Source organism: Xenopus tropicalis, chromosome 10 (assembly GCF_000004195.4).
Source record: "Xenopus tropicalis strain Nigerian chromosome 10, UCB_Xtro_10.0, whole genome shotgun sequence".
In the NCBI taxonomy this organism is placed as follows: domain Eukaryota; kingdom Metazoa; phylum Chordata; class Amphibia; order Anura; family Pipidae; genus Xenopus; species Xenopus tropicalis.
This window is the reverse complement of record NC_030686.2, coordinates 39,354,740-39,374,686: the sequence shown is the minus strand read 5'-3', so window position 1 is coordinate 39,374,686 and position 19,947 is coordinate 39,354,740. Positions and strand designations below refer to the sequence as shown.

General features: G+C 43.8%; 2 protein-coding genes across 6 annotated transcripts in view; one reads left to right on the top strand and one right to left on the bottom strand.

The window, feature by feature from the left end:
* Positions 1 to 571: 571 nt before the first annotated feature.
* On the bottom strand, positions 572 to 9,416 carry tti1 (TELO2 interacting protein 1). 4 transcript variants are annotated; one of them, XM_012971500.3, is made up of 8 exons: positions 9,329 to 9,416; positions 5,518 to 7,721; positions 4,344 to 4,523; positions 3,687 to 3,820; positions 2,984 to 3,124; positions 2,336 to 2,540; positions 1,832 to 1,919; positions 572 to 957 (listed from the first exon to the last, which is right to left on the bottom strand). In XM_012971500.3, the coding sequence occupies exons 2-8, from the start codon at positions 7,715 to 7,717 to the stop codon at positions 786 to 788; spliced, it is 3,120 nt and encodes a 1,039-aa protein (XP_012826954.1). In that variant the 5' UTR covers positions 7,718 to 7,721; positions 9,329 to 9,416; the 3' UTR covers positions 572 to 785.
* A 25-nt stretch (positions 9,417 to 9,441) lies between these two features.
* rprd1b (regulation of nuclear pre-mRNA domain containing 1B) overlaps positions 9,442 to 19,947 on the top strand; it is a 39,622-nt gene continuing 29,116 nt past the window's right edge. The window contains exons 1-2 of one of the 2 annotated variants that reach the window (XM_012971622.3): positions 9,442 to 9,666; positions 19,509 to 19,638. In XM_012971622.3, the coding sequence (XP_012827076.1) occupies positions 9,516 to 9,666; positions 19,509 to 19,638 (281 nt within the window). In that variant the 5' untranslated portion in view covers positions 9,442 to 9,515. 2 annotated transcript variants of the gene reach the window in all.

Here is a 19,947-nt window from a genome sequence, read left to right as displayed (position 1 = left end):
TAGAAGTCTATATTGAATGAAAACAATGTGGCTGTTCCTACCTACATTTTTACATGCAAGTAGGCAGTGAAGGTGCCTACACAATCCCAGAGAAGTGTATTTTGCACCCACAAGGCTGTGATTGGTCTATAAAAGGTTACGTCCCCTGAATTAGCAAGGACTACATTTGTGCAGTGTGAAGTATAGTAATGACACAAAACATCTGCTATGTATATGCTGCTGCTGCTGAGACACGGTAGGGCTGGATTACCATTGCCTGGTGTTTCTGGTGTTTCCGTGTGCAAAATGGTAAGCCAGCGCCTGCGTGCCTTTTGCTTAAGTGTTAATAAGGGGAGTCCTCCTCCCCCCGCCCCCCCTACCCCACTTTGGAGATGTTGTCCCTTATTCTCTGTCCTGGGGATGACTGTTCTTACTGTATAAACTGTCTCTGCAACTCCAGGAAGTTCTTTGGTTGTAAATAAAGGTGACTGGTCGCCCTGAAGTGAATGGTGCAATTGGCAATTTTGTATGTTGGGTAATACTAGATCGCTGGTAGGAGGACTGAACGAGAAGGGTCAGTCATGAACTCAAGCGTGGTACAATTACATTTGGTTTATTGTAACAAAAAGTGCATTTAATTTTCCCCCCAAACAGGGCCGTCTGGAATCCCAACTCCGTAGTCTGTGCTTCAACTGAACCCAATTGATAGTCTTTCTAATGCAACCCGCTGCTGCTATTTTTCATAATGCGAAGCCAAAATGTTCACTCTCTACAGAAATTTCAAGTTGGGCATCATCTAAACAATGTTACAGAATCCTTTGCAAGAGGTTGCACGTGTTGTGTGTATACTCATCACGGGCTCTAGATGCCCAGGGCAGAGGTGTGAGAGAGGGATGGGGAGGTGACAGTGGGTTCATCCATTGGCACAGGTATAGCCACACTATATCCGGGTCAAGTTGCGCAAAACAAAGGAAGGCGCTGTGTGAAGAAAGAAAAATAAGTGAGTGCAAAGGCTTGTTTTTAACATGACTGGCCCTGGTAACCCAAAAGGCACAAGGCTGCAGGCTGAGTTATACAGGGAACTCTGAGTATCACTCATGTATTATAAGGGATAATGTACCCCCTAACTGTAAATTATAAGGATATTAGAATGCCTACTTATAGAAGAGAAATGTGAATATTTCAATATATATGTTTAATACAGAAAGGAAAATGCTGTCACCATTCAAGTATAAATGAGGGAATCTTTTATGAACAGACTACATTCATGTTGCTGTAAAATAACATATTTGCTTGAGAAATGTAATGATAGCAAGCCTCACACAACAATAGTTTTCTGGCTGCCGGGGTCAGCGACCCCCATTTGTAAGCTGCAAGGAGTTAGAAGAAGATGGCAAATAATTCAAAAACATACTAGAAGTTGTACTTCCCCTTTAACTTGATTTAAAATATAGCGTATCAAGCGTTGAATATATAATGGACTTATCATTATGGAGAATAATTAATCAGCGTAGAAAATAAAGGTTAACATTTCATATTCTTATTTTTAATAATCAGACATACTGAAGCATAGGAATAAAAAATATTTATTCACCAGTGGTGTGTAGCAGCAGTTTACCTATGCTGTAAGATCTCTGTGTACTCTGCATGCAGTAATGGCCTCTGGTATTTTATGTGTGGGAATGCCCTCAGGTCCTTGTGTAAATAAGAAAACACCTTCAGGTCTGTGAGCATGAGAAGGCATTGCCGGACACTGTAAACAGAATACTAAAGCACTGTGCTACAAAGCTGTGTTTTATAGTGCGCTTTAGATGTGTGAATCTGTACGGTGTGCTATAGATTAGCGACTTACCTTATTGCTGCCTCCTGCAGTTTCTTTGGCTGTCTGGAGCTCAGATACAGCATACACGAATCTATCACCTCCAACAGATCGCTGTCACCTGTAGGAAAACACTGTCAGTGTAGCACAAAGCAAGGATTTCTGTCAGTGTGGAACAATTAGAACTGTGTGGCACCAGATACCAGTCACTGCCCAGCCCAATTTTGCAGGCACTCTGTGCCTTACAGACAGCCATAGTCACAATGCAACAGGGAGAAATCACCCAATGCAAGTGTTCCACTGCAACAAAGGAAATTTAAAATGTTGTAACCATCACCACAGTATTTTTTTCCCCAAACATAGCTTAGCGACACCCAACATGGCTGTCAAGCTAAATACCAACCTCCCTCTCTTTGTGTGAAATATACCCACAGTATATTTCACACAGGCTCTACAAAGATTAAAACCAGATTTGGCAAAGTGCCTCTTATAATGCAGAACCCATGGATGTCTTAGACAGTTTTTCCCATCTCTTACCTAGTCCCAGAGTCACACAGAGAGTGCCCAGGCCCTCCAGCAAGGCCAGCTGCAGTTTAAAGCCCAGTGTGTGGGTGTAGATGGGCCCAGCACGAGCACTGATGGAAGCCTGAGAGCGCAGAGACTTCAGAAATGCAGGAAGAGCATCTTTGCACACACGCTGCCTGAGGAAGTCTCGACATGAGACAGCCAAGCACACCAGCACCTACAGATAGAGAAATATAGGTAATATATATGTAAAGGCATGGCTACAGAGGAAAAATGGCTGGTATCTAATCATAACTTGCAAGGTAAAATGAAGTAGAACCATTTTTTTCTGAATAAGGACAGTGGCAATATTAATGCACTCTATAGAATATAGTACCAGAAACATGCTAACCCAATTACGTTCTTGCCTATTTGGCTATACCAAGCCCACTAGCAGAAAATTAAATTCAGTAGAGGAGAGAGATAGCTAGTGTTGTACTTGTACTCAGTTCATCACATATTTTGATGGTATTTAAAGAAACTCAAGGGTTGGCCATGGCACTTAACCACAATAAAAAAAAAAAAAACTTACTGCATCTTCCCAACAGAGCAAATCTGAAACTATGACAGAGCTGAGGTGAAAGAGCATGCAGAGCCCTTGTAGATAGACGTTAGGCATACCTGAAATGCTCGCAGCAGTATGAGAGGCTCATCCTGTAACAGTCTCTTTACCAGACAGGGCCAGATCTTGTGAGCGAGAGGCAGCAGCACATTCTCCCGTGTTTGCAGTGACAGCAGGGAAAGCCGCAGGGTGTCTAGAGCCTGGGAACAAACATAGCACAGTGAAAGGGACACACAGAGCCATACTGTGAGTTTATAGTGATTCATTTTCAGCATAAAATATTGGTCTGACAAAGGGAACTCCCAAAATATATGCTGCTCTAAAGTCTAGCGCAGCAAATCAAGCACCTTTATATTGACTAATAGGCATAAGCAATCATATGACAAACTATTCTATTTTTATCTTTCATTGGTTGGAGGAATGGGGGGGATTACAACCCTGTTATAAAGCACCTTTGCTTTAAAGCATATTCATCTCCTCTTTGAAAACGCTGCAAGGTGGAATCCACCTCTCCCATTTCCTTCTGCATCACTTCAGTTATCCTCAGACCAGCTATGCTCAGTTACCAGTAGCAGGATGCTTACATTACCCTTAAGTATTTCAGTGAGGTTTTGCCACACAACTATAACCACCCTTTTCTTTTCTGCTAGTAGAACACTAACCATCTCCTCTTTCTCAGGTACCATCCATCAGAGCACCCCAATCAGCATTTTACTTTTACTGGTCAATTCACTTCACAAGTGCCCCTCAACCTTTTCTCACCTGCATTCGGATTTGTGGGTCACTGTGGGAAAGAAAGTGTGTGCATTTCTCGGCCACTTCTTTGGAGAGCTGGACATGAGTCGGTATTGGTGGTTCCTCATCTTCGTGATCAGGCTTGGGCTCATAAGGCACATCTACAAGTCAGCAAAGTTAGGTTTAAGTAAAAGACACAAAGCCTTACAGAATAAAGGTGGCCATACACGCTAAGATCCGAGGTGCCAAGCGAGCAGATCTTCTCCCAATATCCCCACCTAGGGATGGGCTAATTCGGTCATTTGGCCCTGGGGCCAAACGATCGAATTACATCCACGGGTATAGGTGTCCGTCCGTTCAGGGACAACATCAATGAGCCGATGTGGTCCCCGATCCGACTGATTTTTTAAACCTGCCCAATCGATATCTGGCTGATTTCAGGCCAGATGTAGGTCGGGCAGGCTTGTCTTTAGTGCCCCTACACAGGCCGATAAGATGCCAAATCCGTCTAAGGGACTGATATCGGCATCTAGAATCAGCCTGTGTATGGCAGCTTATATAGTGTTAAACTGGGCCCATTCCAATGTAAAAATTCTGTTCAGCAGAAAGACACTAGTTGACCAACACTTAGTTTGAGGGTTGTTAATTAGCTGACTCACATTAGATATATCCATAGGAATTTACCTTCTTCATCTATTTGGAGCTCTTCTTCATTCTCCTCTATGAACTCTCCCCTTGCCAGCTGTTGCTGCTTTATGTGGTCCTGAAGAAAGTCCTGTATTTCCTGAATCAAGTTCCCAACACTGGGCTGTGCTTGACTCAACTGTGGGGCTACAGGTTTGTCCTCTGGTGGGTACCATTTCCCTACAAAGAAACAGAGAAATAATGTAGGTAAAAGGAAGGCGTAAAAAAAAAAAAATAAAAGAAGGGTTTGCATTCTGTCATTTGCTAATGATTTAGCTGAATTAACCTGATATGATTCTATTAGTTTGTTGGCATAAAACTCATTATATAAGCAGTTTATAGACAGCTTAATAGTTTTGAAACTAAAAAAAAACAAAACAATATCAACCAGGTGCCATTTTAACCAATATCTCAAGTGCCACTAGTGCTGGGCGGTATACCGCCATATACCGAATACCGTTTTTTTTTTAAAAAACTGATATTCATTTTTTCAATACCCCCATACCGGTGTAGATCGGGTTGCGCCCCGTGCGTACGTGACGTATGGGGGGCTGTATGGGGGGGGGGTTTAAAATACCGTGGCCGGCCTGCAAACTATTTAGGGGCCCTGGCCACCAATGTTAATTGGAAAAAAAATACCGTCAAATACCGTGACACCGATATAATTTTGAAAAATACCGTGATATAAATTTTTGGTCATACCGCCCAGCACTAAGTGCCACTATGCATTAAAGGTATAACACAGATGATTGCAGAGTTATATCATACAGACCTAGCAACTCAGCGCTGTTATGGGCGTCAAGAAACATTCTCAGTGACCACCAGAGAGCATCAATGCATTATTCAAAGAGACTGCAAATCTGGTTACTGGCAGCTACACTATTAAAGGTTAATACTTGCCACTCAATCAGATTACTTATTGATGTAATTATCCCCAGATTTCTATTCTTTCAGTTACATATAAGGGCTTAACAAAAGGAAGAACAGGGAGTTTCTTTTATATTCACCACTCTTTTGAATAGAGTGAGAAGTAGTTCTTGATGCGTAAAATTTAATCAAGCATCCACATCTCCAAAGTAACACAACCAGCTTACCTATTAACTTCACAGTAAACCATTGCCCAGCTTCCTGGCACTAAAGGTGTTTACAGTACAGAGTCATTGGTGATATTTACCTAAGTGATCGACAAGTGAATTGAGCACAGGCAGAAGAATCCGGACGCCGGTTTCCTGAGACTGGTCCAATGCTGACAACAAGTCTTGGAAAAGTTCCCCAAGCAGTGGCAAAAGGCTGGGGCCAGAGTTTTGGAGCATTGCTTGCAGCACACATGGCGGGCCCCCATACATCCACCGAAGGCGCCGCAGTCCAATCGAGACCGCACTTGCTAAGTAGTCTGCATTGGCCTCAATCAGCTGGCTGATATCTGGGTATCCACAAGCCAGACTGACTTCCCCCATTGATGCCATGGCTGTTCCACTGACCATCAGTGAGGGGTCTCCAGCTTTCTCTAGCAATGGATACAGTGCAGATATAAGCAACTGACGAAAAGAGTGTCCCAAAGCTCGTGCAAAACAGGAAATGCCCTCCAGCTGAAGGCAAAGCTTCCAAGCATTGGCACTCATATCACTGAGGGTGGGCTTGGCAGAAGAGCTAAGGCTGAGTAGTGCCAACTGATTTCCTAGCTCATGACTGCTCTGACAGGCATGCAAATGCCAATTAACTGGATCTATGTACTCTTCCAGAAGAGGGCGTACAATGTCAAGAAGCTCACTTGCATCCATTGCCCTGTTACTCCCATCAAGTACTTCCACTTCAATTCCAGCCGCTCCTAGCACCAGCTGATTCAGCACAATTATGGCAGGCAACCTTTGTGCCCTGTACAGTCCCAAGAAATGGTCTGTAAGTAAGCAGAGATCCCCATAGTATCCCAACAGGCGACAGACCATTTCAATACAACACAGAACACGGGGGTCTCGAAAGAGGCGAAAACTTTTTTGCCGATATGCAAAAAGCTCTGACTTTTGCTGCTGAAGGGGAGCAACAGAGGATTGAAGCCGAGACTCCACCACTTTAACAGAGCACAAATCTAGCTCCAAAGTCTGCAAAAGAGCAGCAGATAGGCGTTGGAGGTGGGCATGAGAGTTTAAGGTTAAAGTGAGCCTAGGGCCCAGTAACTGAATGTAACCTATTAGAAGTGCTAAAGTGTGCAGCTTTCCTTGGTCATCCTGCGAGCTGAGCAGTCTAGGAAGACTCACTGCAAGAGAGTGAAGGTTCTCTGACAACACCTCACCCAGTGTCCTTGATGTAGGCCCTTCCTTGGACACCTCCAGCAGAACCTCCTGCGCTCTTGCCCTGACTTCAAGTCTCTCATCACTTGTATGCCCCACAAGAATTCTCAGGAGATTCCCATTTGCCTCACCTAATGAGCCCCAGCATTGTTTTAGCAAAGTTTGAGCCAATTCGACCAGCGACAGCCTTACTTTCCAGTGGGGATCAGAAGTGCAGTGCTCTGTGATTTTTGACAGATGAATTGAGAGTCGACCAGCAGTCTGTTTGACCCAGTCCTTCTCCCTGTGCACAAGAAGCTCTGCTACCCGCCCCGAAACCCCTGGAACAGTAGGCTTCTTATCAGCCACCTTCGCTAGGCTTTCATCAGACATCACTGTGCAAACTGTATTAGCCCAGAGTTTCAAAGCACCACTAGTTACTCTATACCCCTGTTTTGGATCTCCACAAATGATCCTAGTTAAGGCTGTGCATAGTCCAGGAAGAAAGGAAGCAAACAAATCACCCAATCCAGACTCTTGATTTCCATTGTGGAAAAGCAAAGCCTCCAGACAGTATAACGCTTCTAAGCGGATCTGCCGGGACTTTTCAAACTCTGCAAGTTTTAACAACAGAGTGATGGTGAATCCCAGTTCTGGAAGTCGGGTTGGCTTATATAGCATTGGAAGGATATCTGCACAGGAGGAGCTCAGCAAGGAGCGCACAGCACAGACGACACTTAGCTTCAGCTCCTCGGAGACTGGTTCCGTTTTATCAGGAGGAAGGCAGCTGCAGAGCTCACTGAACATCTCCTGCAGAGTGTCCGGGTTTTTTAGACATGTGAGCGAGAGGAGATGGGAAATACAGTCTAACACAGCCAGCACCAGGCCAGGCTTTTTGAGACCGGGCGTTTTCAAGGTGAATCGCAGAGGAAACAGTATGTACTCCAAGAGATCTTGCAGTGTGGAGACCTCAACATCATTAATCTGTTCCTGTAGGCGCTTCACATTTTGAACGGTTTGCTCCTGCGTCAGTTTCACGCAGTAAGGGCGCAATATCTTGAATGCGCTTTGTGGATTGGCTGGAGATGCCATCACAGTGTTTAACATGGACCTGGTGATGCAGAGAAAAAAAATGCACGTAATGCAAATGTACCCAAACAGATCGGCAATCCAACAAAGACACTTGCAGTGGATGAAGAAGCTAAAAGGCCGCTGGTTGAAGGAGCAAAGGTTATGCCACTGTGCAGAATCATAATCACAAAAAAAAAAGATCTCTGTACTCTACATGCCCCCATTCGTACATTTTATTTATTTTTGCTAGGGTTGCACAAATTCAAAATATATGGATATCTGAATAGTGATTCTTCCATATGAGATAAAAATCAGCTGCCAATGTCAATTTAAAGTCATGTGACTTTCAGTGCATCCCTAAATGAAGGGGTAAATTTATTATGCCATGTAGAAAGTGGAGTGAAGCATTATCAGTGATGGGCAACCAATCAGCAACTAGATTTCAACAGTTAGAAAACCAAATCAAAGCATCTGATTGGCTGCTATAAGCAACATCACCGGTAATGTTTCACTTCACTTTTTACACAGCATGATAAATATATCCCTAAATGAAATGTTAATCAGATTATGTAGTGGGCGCTGCTGTCGCAATATACTTTGTCCAACATTTCTATAAATGTCTGCTAAAGGACATAAAAATACAGCAATATTAGCAACAAGGAAACTGTTACAGGGTAACCCTTTTGAAATAAAAAATAACAAACGTGGTATAAAGGTGGTAATCGCCTTGAAAAAGGAACTAAAAATGTTCTGAAAGCTTGCTATATTAGTTAGCCAATAAAGGTATCACGTTTATACCACTTTTGTTATTTTTTATTTCATTTATATTTATATTTAATTTCTCCCTGTAACATTTTGCCTGGCTAGCATGGTACATCGCCAAGAACATACAAAGGGGAGCACTCACCAGGATAGCCACTCGTGCATCCAGCCAGCCGCGCTATAACGCCTCCTTCACACCCCCGATCCAGGCGAAATCAACAGAAATACGTAAAGATGGGAAGCGGAGCACAAGCTGATCCTCAGTAAAAACACCTTTTTATTTAAATCATTAAAATAGTTACAAAGAGCACGACTTGACGCGTTTCGTGGCTACATGCCACTTCCTCAGAAGCTTCTGAGGAAGTGCCATGCAGAAGCTTCTGAGGAAGTGGCATGTAGCCACGAAACGCGTCAAGTCGTGCTCTTTGTAACTATTTTAATGATTTAAATAAAAAGGTGTTTTTACTGAGGATCAGCTTGTGCTCCGCTTCCCATCTTTACATATTTCTAGCACGGTACATCACCTTTTCCTGCAACAAGGAAACTGCGATACAGGAACCGGCCATTTGTAAACTGGAACTCTGCTTCTTTAGTTTGGCTCCTCAGATGTTGCTGAACTGCAACTCCCACAATGTTAGGGGTTATAGTGCAACAACAACTGGAGACCATGTGTTTATAAACAGTGAACTACAGAATTTCCCTTAACCAGGTGTATGAGGATGTGACAGAAATATTGACATGGTATGGAATTATCCTACACTCAGCCTTTACCAACACATTATATACACATTACAATATACACATAATAACATGCACACAAACATGGAATACAATACAATTAAAAATGACATTTGTCACTACTAATAATAGTTAGGACATGCTCACCCTGACGTTAAGCCATTTTGCTACACACAGTGAGGTTTCCCCCATGCGGAAGTGACGTGCAAAGTGTGCGCCGGGGTTGCCCGGGCAACGCGTCTCTCCGTTCTACCACACGTAACCCGCGGTGCTGGGGTGAGAGGTGAGGCGGCCATCTTGTTCTGGGCCGGTGGGGGCCTCCCAGCGGGTAAACATGGCGTCTTTTACCGAACCGGCCCTGGAAAAGAAGCTGTCGGAGCTGAGCAACTCGCAGCAGAGTGTCCAGACGCTGTCGCTGTGGCTGATCCACCACCGAAAGCACGCTGCGTCTATTGTGACGGTGTGGCAGCGGGAGCTCCGGAAAGGTAAGCATGGCTGCAGCTTCTATGTCTGTATGGGCCCGCTTCACTGGCTCTCTGTGCTTTTCTCTATATTTGTACGTGGGTGCTGCCATATTGCTCAGCTGCGTTATTAATAAAGCCGTGTAATGCTTCCGTGCTCATTTGTATCTGTATTGTAAAGTGTTAACTTGGGTAAATATAGTTATTAGGGGGTAAATATTGGCCCAGAGGGCGGGGCCAGTGAGTATAGATACTGGGGGGATCCTGACTGATTGCGATTTCAGTTTATATTTAGGAAATAGATCATCTTGCCAACATGTTGAGGGACCATTAAAGCAACAGTAACACTAAAAAATGAAAGTTTTTTAAATTAATATATAATATACTGTTGCCCTGCACTGGTACAACTGGGGTGTTTGGGGTAGGAAAGCTACTATAGTTTATATAAATTGTGTAGCCCCGGGGGCAGCCATTTTAGCTGGGAAATAAGAGAAAAGGCACAGGTTATATAGCAGATAACGGATAAGACACCATTGTATTCTACAGAGTTTATCTGTTAGCTGCTATGTAACCTGTGCCTTTTCTCTTTTTGAATGGCGGGGCTACACAGCGGGGTATTTATATAAAATATAGTAGGGTTTCTGTAGCAAACACCCCAGCTGTACCAGTGCAGGAATGGCTGCCCCCGGGGCTACACAGCAGGGTATTTATATAAACTATAGTAGGGTTTCTGTAGCAAACACCCCAGCTGTACCAGTGCAGGAACGGCTGCCCCCGGGGCTACACAGCGGGGTATTTATATAAACTATAGTAGGGTTTCTGTAGCAAACACCCCAGCTGTACCAGTGCAGGAAAGGCTGCCCCGGGGGCTACACAGCGGGGTATTTATATAAACTATAGTAGGGTTTCTGTAGCAAACACCCCAGCTGTACCAGTGCAGGAACGGCTGCCCCCGGGGCTACACAGCAGGGTATTTATATAAACTATAGTAGGGTTTCTGTAGCAAACACCCCAGCTGTACCAGTGCAGGAATGGCTGCCCCCACGGCTACACAGCGGGGTATTTATATAAACTATAGTAGGGTTTCTGTAGCAAACACCCCAACTGTACCAGTGCAGGAATGGCTGCCCCCGGGGCTACACAGCAGGGTATTTATATAAACTATAGTAGGGTTTCTGTAGCAAACACCCCAGCTGTACCAGTGCAGGAATGGCTGCCCCCGGGGCTACACAGCGGGGTATTTATATAAACTATAGTAGGGTTTCTGTAGCAAACACCCCAACTGTACCAGTGCAGGAATGGCTGCCCCCGGGGCTACACAGCGGGGTATTTATATAAACTATAGTAGGGTTTCTGTAGCAAACACCCCAGCTGTACCAGTGCAGGAATGGCTGCCCCCGGGGCTACACAGCGGGGTATTTATATAAACTATAGTAGGGTTTCTGTAGCAAACACCCCAGCTGTACCAGTGCAGAAATGGCTGCCCCCGGGGCTACACAGCGGGGTATTTATATAAACTATAGTAGGGTTTCTGTAGCAAACACCCCAGCTGTACCAGTGCAGGAATGGCTGCCCCCGGGGCTACACAGCAGGGTGTTTATATAAACTATAGTAGGGTTTCTGTAGCAAACACCCCAACTGTACCAGTGCAGGAATGGCTGCCCCCGGGGCTACACAGCAGGGTATTTATATAAACTATAGTAGGGTTTCTGTAGCAAACACCCCAGCTGTACCAGTGCAGGAATGGCTGCCCCCGGGGCTACACAGCAGGGTATTTATATAAACTATAGTAGGGTTTCTGTAGCAAACACCCCAGCTGTACCAGTGTAGGAACGGCTGCCCCCGGGGCTACACAGCAGGGTATTTATATAAACTATAGTAGGGTTTCTGTAGCAAACACCCCAGCTGTACTAGTGCAGGAACGGCTGCCCCCGGGGCTACACAGCAGGGTATTTATATAAACTATAGTAGGGTTTCTGTAGCAAACACCCCAGCTGTACTAGTGCAGGAACAGCTGCCCCCGGGGCTACACAGCAGGGTATTTATATAAACTATAGTAGGGTTTCTGTAGCAAACACCCCAGCTGTACCAGTGCAGGAATGGCTGCCCCCGGGGCTACACAGCGGGGTATTTATATAAACTATAGTAGGGTTTCTGTAGCAAACACCCCAGCTATACCAGTGCAGGAATGGCTGCCCCCGGGGCTACACAGCAGGGTGTGAAGACACACAGAGTTACTAGTAGCAGCTACTTTTTCATGGCTACTAAACTCCAGAAAATACCCTGCCATAGACAATACTGAGAATTGCCTCTGTTAAGGGCTCTGACACACGGGGAGATTAGTCGCCCACGACTAATCTCCCCGAAATGCCTTGAGAGGAAACTTCACTGCGTCTGCCATCCCACCGGCGATTTACATTTTCACCGGTGGGATGGCATTTTGGGGAGATTAGTCTCCCGAGACACAGGAGATTTGTCGCGGGCAACTAATCTCCCCGTGTGCCAGAGCCCTAAGGGAGAAGACACACAGAGCTACTAGTAGCAGCTACTTGTCGTGGCTACTCAGATAAACAATGCTGATCATTTACTGATAACAATCTCTACAGGGGTTTAAGGGCTCTGGCACATGGGGAGATTAGTCGCCCGCGACAAGTCTCCCTGTTCGTGGGCGACTAATCTCCCCGAAATGCCATCCCACCGGCGAAAATGTAAATCGCCGGTGGGATGGCATACGCAGCGGCGTGATTTAAGTGAAATCGCGGAAGTTTCCTCTCAAGGCATTTTGGGGAGATTAGTCGCGGGCGACTAATCTCCCCGTGTGTCAGAGCCCTTAGCTGAGGCAATTCTCAGTATTGTCTATGGCAGGGTATTTTCTGGAGTTTAGTAGCCATGAAAAAGTAGCTGCTACTAGTAACTCTGTGTGTCTTCACCCTAACTGTTATCTCCAGGCAACACTATATTATCATTTATTTATATAGCTGTAACATATTCCACAGCACTTTACAGAGGTTATACATCGCTCTTATCAGTCTCTGCTCTATTGGAGCTTACAGTCTAAAGGCCCCCATACACGGGCCGATAGAAGCTGCCGATATAGGTCCCTCTGAAATTGGCCAGATATCGATCGGCCAGGTTAAAAGATTCAGTCGGATCGGGGGCCGCATCGGCTCGTTGATGCGATCCCCGAACCGACTGCCCCATTGCCGCCTACATAATCCAGTCGTTTGGCCCCCAGGCTTATTTTTTTTTTAACTTCAAGCTCCCCGATATCGCCCACCCGTAGGTGGGGATATCGGGGGAAGATCCGCTCGCTTGGCGATCTCGCCAAGCGAGCAGATCTTACCGTGTATGGGGACCTTAAGGTACCTGTCCAATTAAGGTCAGTTTTATTAGGAGCCTGTATGTTTTGTGATTGTGGGAGGAAAACTGACACAAGCACGGGGAGTGTATACAAACTTCTTGCAGGTAGTTTCCCTGGCTGGAATTAAACTCAGGACCTCAGTGATGCAAAGCAGTAGTGCTTACCATATAAACCCAACCTAACTGTAATTTTAATGTAATGATCCAAAGGGGTGAGGTCAGGGTGCTGGCTGTGATAAGGACAGAAGCCCTTGGTGAAAGAAGCCTGTGAAATGCTGATAAATAGCACAGGCCATGTATCTAAACTGGATCCGGTCCTTTGGAACTAAGAGTTATATTTATCTTCAGACTTGTGTGTACGGCTGGCATTTCATTAAAAAAATATCAATATATCTGAATATATGTTTTTATATAAATGTACCTTTCTGACTGTTGACCCTAGCAGCAAGTTTTGAGCCCAAAGTTTTTTAATTAATATATTTATTTTTTTTTATTACTTCCAGCATACAGAGTTTATGGTACATACAAGGAGCTGATTATGTGCATGGAATAATGCTTCCCTGGATATTGACAGTTATTATATTGCTTGCCTTCATTGACGTAATTTTCAAAATCTCCATAGGCAACAATAGCAGCATCTGTGCAGTTATTTTTGTCCAGGGAGAATTTCTTATTTTAATTCTGCTGAGACAAGCAGTACAGCAGCTTCTACTCCCAGGTATATATGCAGATACAGAGTAAAGAAATATCCTGTGCACACTAAGCAATCCTACCATAATTCACATTTTATTTTGTGAGTAGATGGATACTGTTCATAGGATATAGTTCAGTAGAGTTTTGTGCACTAACCCAAATGGGGCTAATCTAATACTTGGCTGAGGGGCCACCAGTCATAAAGTATACAGTAGGACCGGTGGAAACAGAGGAGAACCCCATTAACAATGGCAATGCGGCACTTTGCCAACAGGATTTTCATACCTGCCCAAAGCAGTGAGGGCAATTAAGTTTGTAGGGTGGGGTTGTAATAAGAATGCACTGAGAGAGTGGGAGTCAGCAGCTTGTTGGTCTGTGTATCAGGGCTAGGGCTGTCACCTTACCCCCTTTAAAATGGCCACATATTGAATTTACATCCTGCATGGCTACTTGTTACAAGTATTGGGATGATTATTTCTAATATAACATGTTCAAGGGCTGGATTAAATGAAAATGATTGTCATACAGTGGAGCCTTTAAGTTGACTGGGGCCCATAAATACCCCCATAGGCACATGAAAGTCTGCCCATTTTCTTGTGAACCTGTGTGATAGAGATACTGATGGCATGCAACATCTTACTGGCCCAAGGGTGCTCTTACCCCAGTTCATTCAGCACAGAATAATGGAATTACTGGGGCACAATAACAACCTAGCATGAGCTCTAGAATTCAATATCCCCCCCAAGGCTGATTGTGAGAATGTAAATTCATTGATTGCTCTGCGGCATTTTCAACCTGTTTGGGTCAGCAAGGATTTTGTCAATAGAAGGAATGTTCCATACATTCAATAAGCAATAGACTCCGACAGTAGAAATTGGGATACCTTTCTTCCCCTTCAGGTATACGTCAACAGACGCGAGTAGGAGCTCTCATATTATCTTCCTATAAACATTAATGGAGACCATCATGATTACTTCATTTGGGTGTAGCCACTTGGCAGCTCTCGCTTATGTGTATAAATGTAGATATGCTTTCTGTGCACACACTATAAGCCGCAAATACACGCACATTCATAACGATTTATATACCTGCGCCAGACCTGCCCATCTCTGATGTCACTGGAGGGGGTGTGGCATGTTGAACGGCCAGCTGAGACTTTTGGTCTTTGCCAAACTGTGTTGGAGTGGGGTATGTGAAGGCGAAGAGTCAGGCCCTTGACCTGCTGAATGATGGGAGCTATGCAACACTACTGGGGATTACTTGCCTTATGGCAAAAACGTCTGTCATCTCTTTGTCTATGGCACACAAGCACAAGAAGCCCCGGATCACTTCCGTTTATTTGTATGGCAAGGGGTTCTAGTTTCACTGCTTGGACCCACACACTGGTGGATATCTGGGTTTCATCCAAGAGGGTTTTAGTCTTTTATTATACTGTGCTGATTGGGCAGGTTTGATTTTCCCATTGGATCGGGAAAGACATTTGACGACTCCTATACCTGTCATTGTAATTTGATCATTTGGCCTTAGGGAGAAACGATCAAATTATCCTGGTATCGCCCAACTTAGGTGGATATATTGGGAAAAAGATCTGATCTTAATGTGTATGGCCACCTTAATTCGGTTAATGAGGACTATAATTGCTCGAGTGAGTCTATATGTAGTCGTATCTGCTGGGGGAGCAATGGCGTTGGCTTGATTCCATCATATTGCAGATAACCTCTGCCACAGTGGCATGTAGAGATACTCTGCGCTAATCGCAGCTATCGCGTATACGGCCTCCTGCAGTTCCTTTGATTTATTATGCAGTTTGCGTAATGTGTTCAACATGAGATCGTTCTTGGCAATATCATAAGGACTTCATAAGCTTTCTCTCCCGGAGAGACCAGCGCCTTTCATCTCTATGTAGGTTAGTCTTAGACGAACGAAGGCAAGACAGGCAGCCGTTAGGAAGAATATAGGGAAACGCAGCCCCTGAAGTGCTTTGTACCAGACAGCTTTTCACTCTTTCATTATTTTCTTTTTGTAGTTGCTTCCGAGGGATTGTCTTGGTTCTTTATTGTATCATTGTATTGATGGTGGCGGTCATTGGTTAGAGGTCGGATGAACCAAAGATCTATCCTGAATGCCATTTGGGTTAAGTCGCTAGCTGTCATGGTTCAAAGCTCCCCACATGAACAGAGATTACTTTCTGGCATAATAAAACCCACTAAGGAATGAAAATTTTGTGCAGAGGGGGCCCCAAGAGTCGCAAAAGTGCCATTTGTGAGTCATGAAGGGAGGAAGGATTGGGCATGACAAGGGGTCCCATGATTGTTGCCTTTCTGTGTATTTGGATCTATACAGATATCCATCTTCACTCATCTCCATGCATTCACTCCATGCACATAAATTGCTTTACAACTGCGTGGCCTTTCATTTTAATCCAAATAAGTAGAAAATAAAAACCTTCTTTGCATAAAATAAACCTGTAGTTGCTATTTGCTGGCTTTAAGCCCCACCTTGTTTTCCATTTGGCTTTAGTTTCAGGATTATCTAGGGCAGGAATCCCCTGCTGTACATGTGGAACTCTGGGGTTATGTCTGAAGGTTTGTATGATGGCAATAGATTAGGCAGGATTTAATAACAATATAATGATATCCTAAGTGAGAGATCCTAGGTGACAGTCATTGGCCCTCCCATTCAGCTGTCTCCGCTGTAGCTATAAAAAGAGAAATTGCATAACCGTTTGTTTTTAATGAGCATGTTTCATTAAAAATTCATGGAGACCCTGGGGAAATGAATATGAGTAACTACAACTAAACCAGTAGCGTCAGTGGCTTGTAATCTGCTTAAAGGGACACGGGGAGATTAGTTGCCCTCTATAACAATCTGTGCTACCACGGGTGACTTATCTCCCCCTTTCAAATGAAAAAAAAAATATATATATATATATATAAGTTTTTAGAAAAGCGTCCTCAGCAATTTTACATTATTTTTTGAAGCTTTACCTATCCTTTAGCCACAGCCCGGTGCTATAGATATGTAAGCCTACTGCCAGAAAAACAGTAAATGGTTATAGATGGAAGTAATATTGCCAATGAATACCCCAGCGTTCTACTAATGGGATGTAGCCGCAAAGTCTCGCTCCGTGAGCATTAAAAATGAGATTTGTTTCCAGATGAACAGAAGGGGAGGTAAGAGGAAAATAGGAAACATGCACTAAAGGACACTCCAATGAAACAGAGCCATTTCCACAGAAATACGTCAGATCCCTGAAATCTAAGAGCTGAGGGATGAAAGCAGCGGGTTATTTTGCATGGAACGTGCAACTCAGAAGAGGTATTTCTCAAGGGCAAACATAATGGGCACAAAAAAAAAAAAAGAAAAACAATAACATTGCTGTTTGTGGACATGGTTTGTGCTCCTATTAGGGATAATGTATGAGCATGAGTATCAAGGGGGGTTAGAAATCAATATCTCCCACAGAGAGAACATGATAATGACATTATCCGCAAGCTGGGTTCCCTTGGCTACCTGCTTGGCAGTTTAGTGATCCCCAAGGCATTTACGTGTCAGTAATAGCTTCTCATTAGCCCTGTCCCTGTGCTGGCATTGGCATGTATTTTATTGGCATCGTGTCCCAGAGCTTGGGGTCTGTGGACCCTCCATTGTGCCAGAATAATAGCCTCGTGCATGCACTGGAACAACATGGACTCACTATTGGTGCCACCGGAAAGAGACAAATGAAACTACTAATGCATCCTCCAACAAACTGACAGTTTATGGCAAATACACTATTGAAGGAAATGCCCCATGTGCTCCAGAGGGATCTGATGCAGCCAGGGATCAAGATTTGATCTTCCCAGCAATATAAAGCAATAGCCCCTGGGACAAAGCAGGAGTTTCCTGATAGGTCCCATTAGTAGAACGCTGGGGTATTCATTGGCATTATTAATTATATTTATAACCATTTATTGTTTTTCTGGCAGTAGGCTTACATATCTATGGCCCCAGGCTGTGATTAAAGGATAGGTAAAGCTTAAAAAATAATGTAAAATTGCTTTTCTAAGACCTTTTGCAATTTATATATATTTTTCATTTGAGCTATTTATGTTTTGTAACTGTACAGTAAAAGGCAGTCAAAGAGATATGTTCCGAAGGAAAACAGAGAATTGTTCTGATGTTGCTTTACTCAGGCAGAGGATGGGCAAAGGCATCTGAGGCTTCTGATATCTTTCCTCGGCAGAACAAGATCAGAACACTTCTTTGTTTTCCTTCTGAACGTTTATCTTTCTGACTCTAAAGTTACAGGAACTGACCAGCAGGTGGTACTGTTGTTGCAGAATTCATTACATTGGCACCCATGGCTGCGGCAGCAACTGTAGGTTGCCTATATATTTCCAAAAAAAAGAAATGTTGAAAAATACATGACCTACTGGTCCATAGCCACAGCTCCTCTTTACTTTTTGCATTTTGCGTGGACAATTAGAACAACAGAAAGTCTGCCATACTGTTTTAAGCCCCTAATATGTGTGAAGCTCTCTATGCATTTGGCACCATGGTCTGATTGATCAGAGAGTGTACCCCATCAGCCTGTATATGGCCACCTCTAGATATGTTGTGCATTGCTAATTGAAGGGGTAGAAAGCTTGTTCGGTAATAGGCACAGCAGCCTGATGAACTGAATACATAGTACATAGTATTGAGGGGGAAAATATAAAATGCCTATTGTCGCCTGTGCAAGTTGTGCCGGAGCCCAGTCATTACTCATGTGGAACACGCTGGCGTCCCCTTATGACACACTAAAGTTAGTAGCGGGTACACAAATAGAACAAAAGTAGGAGATTTTTCATGATGCCTGCAGTAATGCGACACATGCACCATTATTTCTCCCTAAATGGAGCAGCTGACATTACATATTTCCAAGGTGCACTTTGTATTGGACACTGGTTATTAATCATGCCATTTCTATCGAGTGGCCAATTGTTCACTGTCTGCGGTGGCTCACTCAGCTACTCCCACGCCCCTACAGGCTCACTGGGGGAACTGCAGTGCCATCATCTGGCCTTATGTAAGAGTATAAACAGGAATTATAAAAGGTAGATTAGTAAAGGTAGATTATCTGAATTAACGCTGTCAAGTGTTAAACAACAGGTCAGAGCTGTGTTTCTCCTGTTTGGGATATCTTCATTATGGGTGAATTCTAAGTCAGGGTTATTGGCCTTACGCTGTGATAGAGCTGGTGCTCCCTCGGCTGGCCACAGCAGGTACCTGCAGCTATGCAAGTTGGCTGCTTCTACCATGAAGGAAAATCAGCCTGAGTGACAGTGTTTTCTGCACTGTATAGAAATGTATAGCTTATTCAGTTTTATATACACAGGCAAATTCATCTACTTAAGTAAAAGGCTGACTTTAGCCACAGTATACTTTGTAACAAAATACCAGGTAATGCCCCAGAACAACATTCTTGTAGAATGCTACTTAAAGTATATTGGGCTGTTGCACTGCACAGCAGTGCCCAGATATTGCCCAGATTCTACCCAGTTTCTTATGTTTTAGGTTTGATTTCTGGTTTGCTAGTGAAGAGCTTAGTGCACTACTAGGGACTGCCATGAAGGCAGTTGGATGATCAGTTGAGCACTAATTCTAAGTGGTTGTGTTGAATCGGAACATCTATATTTTCACTGGGCTACTGTGCTTTGCAGAGTTTACAGCAGTTACTGTTATCGGGGTTTTTCTCTGCAACCAGGAAGATAAATATATCTGATATATATGCTCTGGATGAAATACAGTATGTGCAATATCTAACCCTGTGTTTTCTTTGTCGTTTCTAGCCAAGTCAAGCCGGAAGCTGACTTTCTTGTACTTGGCCAATGATGTTATTCAGAACAGCAAACGAAAAGGACCAGAATTCACCCGCGAGTTTGAAAATGTGCTCTTGGATGCCTTCTCGCATGTGTCCAGGTATACCCGGCATTGTGTTTTTAATATACAGAGACATATATTTAAATATGAGGTAGCATATTATTATTATTGTGCAATTGATACTTTGTATATGTGAGGAGAAGTGGCCATAGTGCTTGGTTTGTCATTCTCTTTAGATATCAAATGAAGATCACCATCTTGTGGTCATAAATACATAGTGCTTACCTTAGAAATTTATTGTAAAAAAAGAAGAGTCGGCAAATCTCTAATGCAAAAGTGCAGAGAGGCAAAATTTTATACGGACACAGTTATTTCCTTATATTTTGTAGTTAAAGGGAACATAAACAG